This window comes from Pseudopodoces humilis, chromosome 3 (assembly GCF_049639895.1).
Source record: "Pseudopodoces humilis isolate 2021_Gansu_Grassland_sample_001 chromosome 3, ASM4963989v1, whole genome shotgun sequence".
NCBI lineage: Eukaryota > Metazoa > Chordata > Aves > Passeriformes > Paridae > Pseudopodoces > Pseudopodoces humilis.
In genome coordinates this window covers 9,775,701-9,790,924 of record NC_142202.1, presented here as the reverse complement: position 1 = coordinate 9,790,924, position 15,224 = coordinate 9,775,701, and the positions used below count along the sequence as shown (strand labels likewise).

The 15,224-nt window shown below is 38.0% G+C and overlaps 1 protein-coding gene across 2 annotated transcripts in view; it reads right to left on the bottom strand.

Moving 5' to 3' along the window:
• WDPCP (WD repeat containing planar cell polarity effector) overlaps positions 1 to 15,224 on the bottom strand; it is a 145,357-nt gene that overhangs the window by 38,175 nt on the left and 91,958 nt on the right. For both annotated transcript variants that reach the window (XM_088053196.1, XM_088053195.1), the window contains 2 exons: positions 7,250 to 7,313; positions 1,147 to 1,249 (listed from right to left, as the gene is read on the bottom strand). In XM_088053196.1, the coding sequence (XP_087909322.1) occupies positions 1,147 to 1,249; positions 7,250 to 7,313 (167 nt within the window). The remainder of the gene's footprint in view (positions 1 to 1,146; positions 1,250 to 7,249; positions 7,314 to 15,224) is intronic.

The following is a 15,224-nucleotide window of genomic DNA, read 5'->3' as shown; positions in this document are numbered from 1 at the left end:
TCCTACTCTGGTGAGCAGATTCCCTCTGGAGAGGGAAGAAGGTGCTCCTGTATCATAGAAGTCTTGAAAGTCATGGATTTATACAATCTATAGAAATAGCCACATAAATGCATATATGTCCTCTCTGCATTTCTAGGTACTGGAGCGGCATTCCCTCGTATGCTCTGGGTAAACAGGGAGATTTATAGATGCACTGTCCTAAAAGAATCCCAAGTTACCCAAAATCTCACAGGTTTTGTGACTCTGACTCATGAAAAAACCTTTTGAGTTTTAATCCTATTCTACTTCTTGGCATGGAATAAGGACAAAAGCTCAGTGCTTTCCTCTAATATTCAATGATGCAGTAGAATAAGCAAAAGAGAATTGTGCAAGTTTTATGCAAACATTTTTAGGCTTTGTTGGTTTTCTTGCCTTTGTCTCCAATGGAGGTCAGCTCCCTTGACATAGACACCTTCTGCTTGGCTCATGCTATAAGGCATGAAATCAGAATGGTCTTGTGTGCTTGCATACATCTCTTTATGTCAATTCAGAAGAAACACAAGGAGAAAGTGAATGAGTTTTGAGTTCCCCTGCATGAAAAGTCATCTGTGTTTCAGCTATTAGTCTCACACTTAGCAACTTTAGCATCGACATTCCTTATGGAATGGTAAGAATCCCACTGCATGCAAAGCTGCTGCTGTAAAGCCAGGATGTGAAGCTGTATTCACATCAGTAAATGTTCCATCTGAGTGCTTCCAAAGTATCAATGTTGGATGTGGCTCCAGTGCGCACCAGCAAGTATTTAGAGGTGAGTGAAATTGCCTCTAATGTTGATATGAGCAATGATTTTCAGATTCAGTCCCTTACCTCTCGCACTCGGTTCAGTTTGTACAGCCTGAACTTTTCTATATAGCCACAGCATAAATCTTTTGGCTTCATAGCTATCCTCACACAGGTAGTGAAAGGCAAAGCCATGTGATTTTTATAAGCCTTCTTCCTTAGTTACAAATAAAAATACTGTTCCTTAGTCACAAATAAAAATCCGGTTTCACTTTCAAAGAAAACAATGCAATCAAAACAATAACCCCTCTACAAATATAACAACATGTTCTACAGGACAAGTATTGATTAAAACAAAAGGGCTTTTTAAACACCATTAATTCTTACCAATTCCAGTAGTTATTGATTCTGCATCAATGTCATTAGCCTTTCTCTTTGCCACTTCAGCTAGTGCCAATTCACCCTTATCTAGAGCAAGGTAATGGATGTCCTTTGGAAATAAAGAAGAAAAAAGATTAATCTAAAATGAATCTCAAAGGAGCAACAAAAGGGATTTTGAAAGAAAGAGGTTCTTTTATTATTTAGATCACAAACACAGATGGAACTGATGAACCTACCATTATGTTTTAATTCCCTGCAACGCAAATATATTTCCTTACTTGTGCTGTTGAATACAGCAGTGAATAAAACACTGACCAATCATGCACTGATAAAGGCAAAGCTATTGACCAGTGTATGAAAGAAACCAATCTGTCTACTTTTAACATAACTTCTGTTGAATTAAAAGAATGTTGATAGGTGGTGGCTCTGTGTAACCCAGATCTGAAGTACTGGAACTCTCCTGGCTGACAGTCTGTGTTTGGAGCATTCTAAATGCAGATGTTGTGCTTAGAGACACGGTCTAGCAGTGGACCTGTTAGTAATGGGTTAACAGTTGGACTCAATGAACTTAGAGGCCTTTTCCAACCTTAATGATTTTATGATTTGAAGGTTTTCATCTTTAAGGCACTAATTTTTGTTTGAATGTTGTCATGCACTCACTGTTGAAGGTTATTCCCCTCGTTGTTCTGTGGGTAAGGTGATGATGGTTCTCCCTGTGCTGATATTGGAGGTAATAAGAGCAACACTGGCTGGTCAATGCTTTTAACATCCACAGGGTTGGCGTGATTCCCGAGTCACTCCTGAACAACAAGGGACTTTCTACAAATGTATTCTAGCATGAATAGTTGCTAATACTCTGGATCTAGTCTTTTATCTTGAGTCAAAAATCAGAGGGCTGCAGCAGGGGTGTATCGTTATATAGAATTATAGAATGGCTTGGGTTGAAAGGGACCTTAGAGATCAATTTGTTCCAACTCCCTGCCCTGGGCAGGGACAACCTGCCCTTCCACTAGGCCAGGTTGCTCCAAGCCCCATTCAATCTGGCCTTAAGCACTTCCAGAGATGGGACAGCCACAGCTTCTCCGTGTGACTTCTGTTACAGGGCTTCACCACCCTCGCAGGAAATTATTTCTTCCAAATATCCAACTTAAACCTGCTCTCTGCCAGTTTAAAGCCATTCCCCCTTGCCTCATCACTGCATGCCCATATCAAAAGTGAAGGCTTTTTATTGCAAATTAATATTTGAGGTGAAAACCACATGAACTTCATAGGGAGCTCGTTGTGGGAGAATATATTCCTGCAGACAAACTACACTCTCACTGCCCTTGTATTTGGTCCTCAAAAAGTAAAAGCTCATTCTTGACCATTAATCAAGAGACAATTAATCCCCTTCTCATCAGACACATGCTGTACTCTGCATGAACTATGACATAGAAAGTGAGGGAACTCCAACAGTTGGCAAAGTTTTTTCCCCCACTACTTTATTGAAGATGCCATTTGACATCCAAAGATTTGAGTCATTCCCTTGTTCTGCAAGCCATCTGCTTGCAGGAATTTAAAGGGAAAAAGAGTGTTTGCTGGAAATATTGACCTCTGCATGCCATAAAAACAACTCTATTCACCCTAATGTGGAAGATTTCAGGTGAAACTGTCCTTCATGAGGTGAGTTTACTGCCACCTGCATCAATATGACAGAAACTCTTACAGAAAAAGCGACTTTACTCTAGAAAGACACGTTTAGATGAAAAAAGTGAGAGTAATAGTATTAGGAGAAAGATGTGCTGCTTTCAGTAACCCCTCATTTAACAACAACAACAATTTTAAAACCAAACTGAAAATCTTAGAGAAATTGAGATGGTTATGCAGGAAAGCCAGGAATTGACTTGCAGGATCTGCAGGGTATGCAGGAGACAGCAGTGTCTTCTCATCACAAACACAGGTGTGACTTAAAAAATGTGCAAATGTCTTGGAGCAGAGTAAAGGGTTATGAACTTGTGGCGAACTCTGTATTTCCTCTCTTTGTAGGTCTAACTTGGTTGTCAGGAGAAAAGGGCCTGAGCAGCAAGGTATGATTTCTATGAAGATTAAACAGCAGATACTGTCACCTTATTTAGATAACAATAGAAAACCCAAGGGCTCTTGGACAAGTCTGAACTCACAGAGATTTGGAAGTACAGGCAGACTTATTTAAAATACATTCTGACAATGTTTAATGATTGTCTTTTTGTAGCTAAAGCTATGAGAAGCATTGTATAGCCCCATGCATTTTCAAAGAGTAAGCTTGAGGATGGGGTGGAAACAACTGCAGAAAATAACCAAGTTTTGTCAATGAAGAACTTGTGTTGAAGAACTCTGTGAATAAAATCAGCTGTTATTTCAGGTCTTGGTTTTGCCCATTTTCTGGTTTGAGTAAAAAAATGCAAAGGTGTTTCATATCCATCATTATCTAACAGGAGCCTTGTAAGAAATAAAGGTTAGCAGTAGGTTGGTAAGTGGCCTTCTTTGTTGTTCCTCAAGTTACTGGTCATGAAGAATAAAAAAAGTAGCCTTTGACTCATCTCTAAGCCAGCTTTATAAAGAAAAGATTACAGATATGAAATCTCCTAATTAGACCATTTCAGATGAAATTTAGACATTTCTCATTCAAACAAACCAGCAAAAGTGGATTTTTCTAAGAATTTATAACTCTCTGAGTAGAATTAAACTAGAAAACTAAAAAACAGAAAGAAGAAGCACCAGATTACAGGGTGCTTTAAAGAATGACGCAAAAAAAGGAATTAAATTATCTGAATATTCATGACAGATTTTTTTCACACAATTACCTAAGAATTTATAAGCCCAAAGGTCACATCTCTCTCAAAAACAATGGTGACAATAAAAACAATTTCCAGCTGCTTATCAGAAACTTGCTGAAAGGGCTCTGTTTTATCATTTAACAGTTTGCTTACTTTTTGGACAGCTTCCCTTTCCCCCTCACCTTTGTGACTCACAGAGCTGGCTGTTGGTGAGCAGAAGTCATTTGAAAAACGATGTGCATTTGTCTATAGGATATTTCTGGGCAACACTCCAACATTTCTTCGAAGCATGCACTTTCCTCATCAGTGTATCACCCAAGATCTGACAGTTTTATTAAAGTGTCTTTCCCTTGCATTTTTTGCTACCTTTGGTACATGGGATGGCCTTTTGAATTTTCAGCAGCTGAGAGTTGGAACGCACTATAAAAGCACTTCAAGCTAACAACCTTTCCACTGCTTGATCTTTTCTGTCACAGATTGGATCAGTCACTGTCCAATAAATGGAGCTGTTATTAGTAATATTAGGTCCTTTTCAGTTTTATTTTTTTATTGAACTTTGTAGGAGATGATATTAATTGATGAACTTGGATGTGAAGTGACGGTAAAGCTCAGGGAGAGACACAGTGGTGTGTGTGTCTTGCTATGGCATCATCTAGTGATGCTACAGCTATAGTTTTAAGCCTTTTTTTCCCTTCTTTTTCATTTCTTTGAAGGAATTATCCTTTGGATAACATTCTCTCAAACTTCTTTGTAGTCTCAAAACAAATAATGGAGATGTTGTAGAGCCCCGTTTGGTGAAATTGATGCTCAGGGTAAATTCTCTAAGATGTGGACATTTTCTCAGAACTCTCAAGTGGTGGGTACTCAGTGTTTGCATCCTCCTCAACTTCTGTTGTATTTATTCCTCTCTATCCTTTCCTTTTTTGTTACTTCTCTGCTCCCCTTTAATAAACAGATTTTTTTCTTTCTCATTTTGCTTATGTCATCAGGTATCTTTATTTAGACTACTCTTCCTTCTTGAAATCCCATTAAATTAATTTGGAATAAAGTGATGTGACTCCTAGAGCTAGCTGAGGTTTTAAAAATGGATAAAACTGCTTTAAATATATGCAAAATCAAATTGTATATTAGTAATTGCATTTTGCCCTACATAAACAATATATAGGAATCATTCAGTATTAAGCAGAAGTGAGGGATGCACAACCCTTGCTTAGCAGTAGCATTGTCATACTAATAGGACTGTAGGGTTTCAGGGAACAGGTTATCTAATTTTCACACAGTATTAAGCACAATGACGCCAAAATTCCCCAGAAATTACCATGGCACAAATAAATACTCTTAATGACCTATGCATGTTTAAACTTCTTGAGTCCTGTACTTAGTGGACTTGCAGCAGTACCACTGTTAGCTTATTGTAAAGTTTGTTCATTAGTGACTGACTTAGACGATGAATTAGCAAAAGGACATTTCCCCAGAGGAGGCAGGGATGTGTGCTGCTCATAGCATAATTTAGGGGCAACTATGAAGAATTTCAAAGGTAATGCAAGCAGAATGAGGACATTAAAGAACTGGTTTTGATCTCACAATGACATAAGCCAAGAGGAACTCTTCAGAAATACAGATTTATGTTTAAGGGCATTGCTAGGATAGGAAATGAAGAGTAGGTGTTGAGAGAGGAAAGGAAAGGATGGAGTTAATTGTTTCGTGAACACTGAAACTTCTCTTGAAGAAAGTTGGAGAGACTTTTTGGTGAGAGTAGAACATGTTACCTATCACTTGTGGAGCCAGGTACTAACAGTCTCTCCCTCTTGCTAGCAGCTGTGCACCCATCTCAACACCCAACACTGGTGTTCCCACCCTGGCACAGAGGTGCTTCCTCAATCCTGCTGTCAGCAGAGGGGAGGAAAGAGAAAAAGATCATGTGGGAAATGCTCTCAGTCATATGAGAGAGGGCCTTTGATGGCAAATGCTGTGACATTTATTCTGTCAGAATGGCTAAAATTAGGGAGCATTTATTATCTGTACCCTGGGAGAGCCCTTGAAAAAAAGTTTTAATCTGCTCCAGACATACTACAGTTTGAATCTTATATGTGGCTGCAGCAATGCTTAGCATGATTATGTATAAAATTTGTATTGAAGAGGTTACGTTCAATAAAGAGAGAAAAGGAAAGAGATGATATAAAAAGACAGAAAATCGAGGGGAGTAAACATAGAACATGTAATGAATTTCCTAAAAGCCTGACATTTCCATCACATTCTTTTGATGCATACTTAGGAAAGTTTATCGCAGTATTCACATCTTTCTAATTAGATGGAACAAGCCAGATGATTAGAGCCGTGAAAAAAACATCAAAAGGTTCACACAACTTTTTATATAATTAGAAGGGAATTTTCATAACCCCTAAAAGCAGGATTTAATTGTGTAATTTAACATACAATTTAAATATCAAGATCAAACTAGCAGGGCAAGTGACTTAATGGGATAAATGATATTAACATCTAGTGTCAAAGCTTAATTTAAACAACAGAATGTCTTCATTATGCAAAAGAGTCAAGCAAACGAATCGTTCAAAGGGCCTTTTTTTCAACAAGCCCTTTCCTATTGTTTCTTTGAAAACAATGAAATCAGCTGTGGAGCAGCAACATGCTGAGAGACTGGGAGAGCACGACTGGCTTTGTCCATCTGACCTCACTGTGACATTGTGGTGCAAGATCTTATAAAACAAGAACCTCCTGCAGTGCTCACACAGAGGACCTTTTAAGAGCTGGTTAATTTTACTTTTGTAGCTAATTAAATGGGAGGGGGCAGAGAGCGCATGAAATGTTAAAACCCTTGTGTTGATGCTGCTGAGCTTTGTTGTTTTAAAAGTACCAGCAGAAGCGTTCATAATTTGTCACTTTTCACAAAACCCCAAGAGACAAACTAAGAGCATTCAGGATCCCCAGGACATGGACAGCTCTTGTGTCCAGGACTCAGCAGCTGAACTTAAAGGAACAGATTATAAATGTATAAGCTTATTAGAGTGAAAGATGACATTCACCCACATCAGGTCAGATGAAGAAAGGGAAAGTTTAAAACCATACACAATAATTCCTAGAAAATTAAGAATAGCCTGTAGGCCATGCTGGGGAAAATGTCAATGACTCTGAAGATACTCAGTTCCTACTGATGAGTTTCATGATGGCAAAGGTAGAACAGCTCTGTCTTCAGTATGTGTCCAAGACCGCAAATGTCCTGGAACTGTTTTAATGTGTGCAAAAGCTGACAACTAATATCCTCCAACAGTCTCTGTCTCCAGAAACAAACAACTCACCATGAACAGGTCCCGAGCACCGATATCAACAGCAAGCAGAAATGCTTTTTCAAACCTCTGATACCTGAAAGAAAAAGGAAACACATCACTTGCTGAGGTTAATTTAAGAGCTGCATAATTTTCAAGGTTTTTGTTCATGTGTACAAAGTCCTTCAACGCTCACCAAAAGTGATGCCAAAGCTTTATTGGGAAAACTTGATAGGCTCATAGTCAGATTGCAGAACTGTGAGGGAGGACAGTGACTACCCTTAACCTTTGTCATTGTTTAAAATCTTCACCAAGTGGTTCAGTGTTGAGTCCCATCAGATCTGGTTGAATCTGAAGATCCTAACAAATCCATCCTTTACAGAGATAGCAACCACAACATAGATAAACAGTATCCCCAGCAATGCTGGTAGGAACCTCAAAATCCTCTACAGAAAATGCTAATCCCAAATTTCACATTACTTCAAAGGTCCCTGTAGAAGTTTACACCGAGTTTTGTCCTTGCAGACCCCTCAATACAGCTCTCTGAAGATGCTAAACCAGTTGAGCCATGAATCCTTAGGGAGTAAAAGAGTGATACTGTTTTGTCTCATAACTACCTTAGCCCAGTATTAGCACAGACTCCTGAGAGTTTTCTGAGATCCTACAGTGAAAAAGATTGCATCAATGAAGTAAAATAAGAAGGAAAAGAGCAAAATCACAAGTGAAAATTATCTCTAGGTGTGCTGTAGAAGGCACCACCTTCTGCATCACCCAGAGATGCAGTAGAGCAGGAAGGGGGCAGCATGAATGTGGAATTTCACCTTTAAGGACCATTCCTTTGGTGGGTTGAGGCCATGCCTTGATGTCCACAGCTTCTTCCATTTGTGGCAACAGACCGACCCCTTCATCCTACCCAGACCACGCACCATCTCCTGGGAGTTACAGCAAATACCCACACAGGATAGAGGGACTAGGCAAGGGTGTGAATATCCCAATCCTTGGGAATTCCATAGAAGCAGGAGGACACAAGCCATCCATCAGAAGCTTTCTGAGGACATGTACGACATTGTGCTGGCAAATGCTAATCCCAATGGAAAATTCTGCATTGGGCTAATGTCTCTCTTAGACTAGATGTGGATAACCATTATGTGACACTGTGTTATGAGAAAGTGATTCTATCTGTACACATTTTCCTCTATTGCACATTTTTAACTATTTAAAATTAGCTAGATTTGGTGATTATTTATAGAAATGCAAATACCCCAATTTTATTTCAGTTGGGAGGTAAAAGATTGATCCCATACAGATCAATTTTGTATTTGTCCCATTACGAAGTGGGTACATTTTCCCCCTTTCCACCTGTTAACAATTTCAACAATGGATCAGTTGTGGACACTTGAGGTTTGGAAGGAGATGACTTCTTTGTCCCAGTGGGGAAAAGACACCATTGTGATTTCTCAGGGTTAGAAAGGTGTCGGCTGTGCTTGTCAAATGAATATTGTCAGACAGCAATGCATGGATGCCAGAATTTGTACAGCTCTGTACCTTGGTGGTGTCACAGGAAACAGTGGGCAGTGCAGCAGCTCCTCCTCAGGCCAGTGTGAACAAGAGGAAAGATGGGAATCCTCCTTTGCTTGGGTGAGTAAAGTAATCCCATATGATGCACCACACCGGGATTCCTGTTCCTGTCCAAAGCCTCAGCGGTTTCCTGGCTCCCTCCTGTTACAGCCTTATCGCTCTCCTCTCCTCTACCACATACTTGGAATGATTCATCAGATTGTAAGATAGAACCAGAGAGGACTTTTCCTCAAGGAATAACATTCGTGACAAGAAGGCATAATATGTTAGCTTAAGTAGAAAAGGAAATGCACTCTCCAGGTGAGGTTCCTAAGAGCTGGAGTGGGGAGCCCTTCCCTCCCTAAAGCTAATCTCCCTGCTGTGCCTTCCAAGTACTAATTTGCAGCCCTCCTCACAGAACCAGTTTAAGGGAGGGGAAGAGATAAATTAAAATTAACCTTTTGATCACCAGGGAACAGGCAGTGCACCCCCACCTTTTCATGCCTGTCTGTCTATCTGAAGCTTTTCAAAATGATTCCTATGCTGGATTTTCCATCAAAAGACATTGTTTCGCAGTGATGCTTTTGAAGCTATGCTTTAATTAAGTACCTGTTAAAATATGTGTATCTTGAACAGATATCATGTTTATATTTTTTCCTGGCATATTTTTATTTTCCATTATGGATTAAATACACATTCTTAGTACTTAAAGGGGATATTGGAACTGAACAGAAACCAGCTATGTGACTGGCTAAAAAGAATGTCTGTATCATTATTTGGTATTTCCAAAGTTATCACTATACAGACTACTTGAATAACATTTGCTTTAGCCAAGGAAAAAAAAAATGCCAGCAACCAAAAAATATAAAATAACTTACTCATTTGATTGACTTGCAAAACAGAAACATGGCCTTAAGCTGTAATTTCTTTGCAGTTTCACAAAGATTTCAATTATTTTTCCTTTAATCAACATACATACTTCAGTCTCATTATGACCCCTATTCATAAAAGTGTGATGTTAACTCATTATTTTCAGTTCTGTACTAAGGAAAAAAAAAGGAAAAAAAGAGACTATCTAAGGAATGCTCTTCACAAACCAAGAGTGCTGCAAATAACAATCACAGTTATTTCATAATTTATTATAAATTGAATTGCCTTAAAAGAAGGCAGATGTTACAAAGAAGAGTGACAAGTTTGCTTTACTTAGGCCAACAGTATTAAATGAGTCAGGAATATCCAGCATTTTTTAACCTAACTTTACTAGAAGATAATTGTTATTCTGAAACCCTTAGTTATTAAAGTTTTGTTGGTTTTAATGTACAGAAACCATTAGAGAGAGGTCTATATAGCATGAGACCAACCTTAAGTTAATAATATCTGTTTTATAAGCATGTTTTATCATAGGAAGACCTCTTACTGTTGTTAGCACACTCACGTAACAGTTTATCAGCACCTCAAACAAACAAAATACCCCCAAGTAAAATGCTCCCCCTTTTGTTCTTGTGCCACAGTCACCAGGTACAACATTTGCTCTCTAAAATGGAATCTCCAGGGCCCTGGTGTTGAACAGTGTCTTCCCACACCTTCCTCCACCTTGCCCCTTATTGCTTGGTTCACAGTAACTCCAGCAATCAAGACTTACATGAGTCTTGAAAAAGAGAGATAAGGAAATCCACCTGCAAACCATGAAGTTCAGCCACTTGTTTGGTCAAAGTGACAGGCAATAGAAATATGACCTTCAAGATTAGAACTCTGAAACTGCAATTAACTGTATAGGACACATAGGAAAACATTTCCTTGCAAGTAGATACAACATTAGTATTATTATATTAGTATAACATTCCATTTAGTAGATACAACATTAACTTCAAATTCTTATATAAAAAAAAAATACTGTTATTATATGCATTCTAAAAAAGTGTAAAAAAATTTCTGTTAGTATGGGCAAGGAAATCAAGGGGAAATGTGAATAACAATGGGCATGTAGGTCAAAAATAGTCAAGGTAGAGAAGAATCCAGACTTGCTTTCCATGGTGAAGTGACAAACGTGCTGCCTGCCTGTATTTTGGGAATATGACTTAACTGAAAATATTCCAGGAAATAATTTTATTTTAAAATAAAATATATAAGTAATTAAAAAAAAATAAAATGTTATCTGCAACTTCAGAAAGGATATTGTGTTCACTGGCATAAATAATAAGAGAATTAAATGCCTAGGATTTCCTTCTGTTGGATGTTCAGAAATAAAGTAATTTGAAATATTGTTGATCAAAAAAATGTGTCTGGATTGCAGTCTGCAGAGAAGGGGAAAGAAGTATCTGGTTTTTAGAAAATGTTCCACAAATATATAAAAAGGCATTTTTTTTTCATCTGTATTCCACAACTCCTAAATTGAATATGGTCACTTAAAGATAGAGATACATTTTTCAGACTGAAAATGGTCAACTTGAAAACACTTGTAATATTTAGCCATAATATTAAAGTGTCTCGAAAGACCTCCAAGAACTAGGAAAATGAAAAAAAAAATCATGTGGAGGGAGGAGGAAGGGAAGGGAGAGGGAGCTCATGCAGGCAAGCAATATAGTGCAGAAAAGGTGGGAACATTTCTTTAGGGACTAGTTACAACCAACAAGCCTTCTTAGACATGCTCATCGACCATGTAAGCATATTCCTTGTGCTGGGCTGATAAAGGAGGGCTGCAGCAGTTTTTTTCCTTGTCTTCAGTAAGAGTACACAACATTTAGAAAATAATCTGCAGGGGAAGAGCTGTGTCACAAATAACATTTATAAGGCAATTCTTTTTAATGGAAGAAATTTCAGAGTCCTCCTCATCTCACAGTCCAATCAAGAGTGATATGCATTCAAAAAGTGGATATTATGCACTGAGCAAACAGAACAGGAAAAAATGAATATTGAAATAATTTACATGTAATCAAACTACACTGAAATTAAGTTTTAATTGTTCAGTATTCCATGATGCATATGCAGATTTTAAAGTATTCAGAATATCAATCAAGTGTTTACTTACATCAAGCAATTGTATTTAAGCATACAAAACAGATGATGAAAATATGTTCAATCAGCTACAGCTCCCAACATTTACTGCTGGGTTTACATGATCACTTTTAATTCAGTTATTTCATTTAATATTTCAATTTAATAGCTCATTCTTTCATTCAATTTCTAGGCATCTTGCCCATTTCTTAAACACAATAATAATAATTATTCATAAAAGGAGCTGTTTCCTCATAAATTCTCATATCAGCAATTCTTGGAACAGAAATGGTTTTCATGCTTTTTTCCCCCTTAAAATATGTTGTTATTATCTGAAATATTTTCCTTTTAAATTAGACAATATTCAAATAAAGAATAACATCTGCAAAATTACTCTGAACCCCATTCAGTTGGAATTCTGAGCCAGAATAATTACAGATTATCAGGTTAAAGAACCTAAAAAGTGTGTGGCTAGGTTGCTAAGTGGTTGATTTAAATGGGGACAGACTAGTTTTTCACCAACTGTTGAACTCAACACCACTGATTTTGGCATGTAGCTGTATGTCAGCTTCAGAGCCCATTTACAAAACCAGGGCTAAAAGGACTTACATGTTTCACAGGAAAAATTCTCATGTGCAATGACATGACATTAAAATGACAACCCTGAAATCCTACTGACCTCCAAGGAGATACTTTAATGCAAAATTTCAGTAAATTCTGAAGACTTAGATTGCTGTGTATGTACTGTACGTATAGTATTAGTCAAAGATTTATATCCTGCATTTTATATTGAATGCTGAACAAGTGGCACTTAAGAGTTCCTGGAGAGGAATACATACATCAAGATCTCATATTTCTTCAAAAAAAACCCAGTTAAACAATCAAAAAAGCTCACTTTAAGCAAAAGACAACCAAAACTTGAAATGATTTTACCCAAATGAGTTCAGTAGGACACCCTGCTTTAAATAAGGCAGTTGTCGAAAATTGAGTGCAGCCTGAAGACCAGGAGCTCTCCAAAAAACCTATTTTATGCTTCTTCCTGCACAGGCTCAGCACAGTAACTCTTTTTGTTCCCAAGGTACCCTGCCAAAACATGCTCCAGAGAACACTGTCCTTCTCCCAGCAGGGCATGCATGGTCCCCTGCCAACAAAGGTTTGAACAAGAGGCCATGGGGACCACGCTTGGTGTTCAGCAGCGTGTGTCTTGATTGGCAGAACTTCTATCTGCTGAACTTTCACTGTAGCTTTTTGGGACACAGATAACCTCCTGCATTCTATTTAACCCCAAGTGGTTGCTGATTTTCACAAAACTTGCAGGCATTTGCTTATTTCTGAGACTTCTACCCTCTGTTAAATTGGTTGAGATTCCCCAATGATTCTGAAAGTTCGTAGAGAAGTGGCAGAAGGATCAGTGGAGGCATTGGAAAGCTCCACCCTCTGAGATGCCAGCAGTATTATTTTGCCAACCTCCTGCTATTATACCACTATGTTTTAGATTATGAGCTCCTTTGAACAGGACACACAAACCTCTGAGGAGAGTTCACAGCCTTGTTACCTTCTAAGATACCGACGAAGAGAAAGTGCTGCAGAGCACACCAAAGGCTAATGGAGAAACAGCCACTGGGTCTATGTGTGTGTGAGTCAAGGGGATAATCTCCTAAATTGTATCCTAAATTGTATTTTAGATGCAGGAGCTCTAAAGGTTGTCCAGGTATAATCTATACATCCCTTCAGGCCCAGATTTAGCAAAGTATTAATGTATGGGTTTATGACCTATAATTTTCCACAGGCCCTAAATATGGGCATATTAAATGAAGTGATGTATTTGTGGCCTGAGTGACTTGTTTAAAAAGAAATCCCTTATGGAACCTTTCAAAGGTCATACACAAATAGGTCTCAGGTAAAGTCAGTGAATATCCATGAGAAAATAGAGTACACAAATACAAAAATATAAGTATCTCAAGGCACCCCAAATTTTTGTCACTTGAAAGATACTCTCAGGTTACATATCTCTGACCTAAAGGAAGTCCACCCATAACTTCATAGATTGTTTGGCGTAGAACTGAATGCCCTTCACATCAAAGGGTACCCTCTGGTTTGAAGCAAGAAAGCAAACGAGCAAACCAAATTAAAAAAATAGGAAGAAAGAGAAAGCTAATAAGGGAAGCCAGACAGTATGACTCTCTGGCCAGAGAAAGCCCTTGAGGGCTCTAACTGGCTGTGAATCTTGAGGTCGTTCCCAAACCAACCATAAAAAAAGTTAATAATCTTACCATGTGATTTCTATCTTCTAGGGTGAAATTCTGCTGTAGGAAACCAATACCTATTATTGTGTGAAATAGTTCAGGTGACTGCCTCATGTACTTCTTCTCAGGACAGAATTTTGAGTCAGATTTTCAAGTGAACTAAGTTATTTTTTGAACGAAGTAGTTTAATTATAAGGGATCATTTAAACCTTTAAAATACATACTTAGCAAGAAATAGTTTAGATGTACGAAAATTCTAGAAAAAACTGTGGGTCTAGGTATAATGAAAGACATGTCATTTATTTGTTGAACTTTGCTCAAATTAATTATAAACCAGCACAACTGTAACACTCTGGAAGTGCCTCGTACCTACACTTCAGAAAAATTTGTTTAAAGATCCTGATTCTGTGAACATTTATGTCACACATTGTCCATGTGATGCTGGTTTATAATTAATTTTAGCAAAGTTCAACAAATAAATGATATATATTTCATTATACCTAGACCCACAGCTGGTCATCACGTTGGCTTGTGTTCTTGCAGGATGGGCCACTGAAGAGTATGACTCAATCCCCTTCCTACTGTGAATAAGAATTCTTCCGTATCTGTCAAGTGCTCTGAAATTTTCCAGAGCAGGTATCATAAAAGTCTGGATAACATAAACTTATTACTATCATAAAATATTATTACATACATTGAAAATATTACAATTTCTATATTTTTCAACTAGATCCTGTCTTTTCCTGCAATCTGTACTTCCTTTCAATTTCCTACACTCCTTATTTCCTTTTTCATACTCATTTTCCTTCAAGAGAACATATTTTGTTGCCATAGCAGTATTTCCCTACCTTTCAATTTTATCATCGTGGTTTTCCTTCAGGTTTCTCTAAGCTGCAACCAACACCCACCCAGCAAACAGAGGCTTCCCCCACCCCCAAACCTCTTCATTCCTCCAACCTCTCACTACTTAGTAACTTCTCAACAGCGTATCTTTATCTTTAAATACAGACACACTCTAACATACTCTTCCAAAGTACTCTGGGCTAAAAACAGGTGTTAATTAAAAATGCTGATAAGACTCAGTGACACCTGTTGTTTCACATTTATTTTACTCAACCCTGTCTGTTAAATCCTAGCCTTTATTGCATTAATTCGCTTCTGCTTTTCTTCTTTTCCAGCTTTATCCCTCTCACTCTGGTGATCATGTAAAC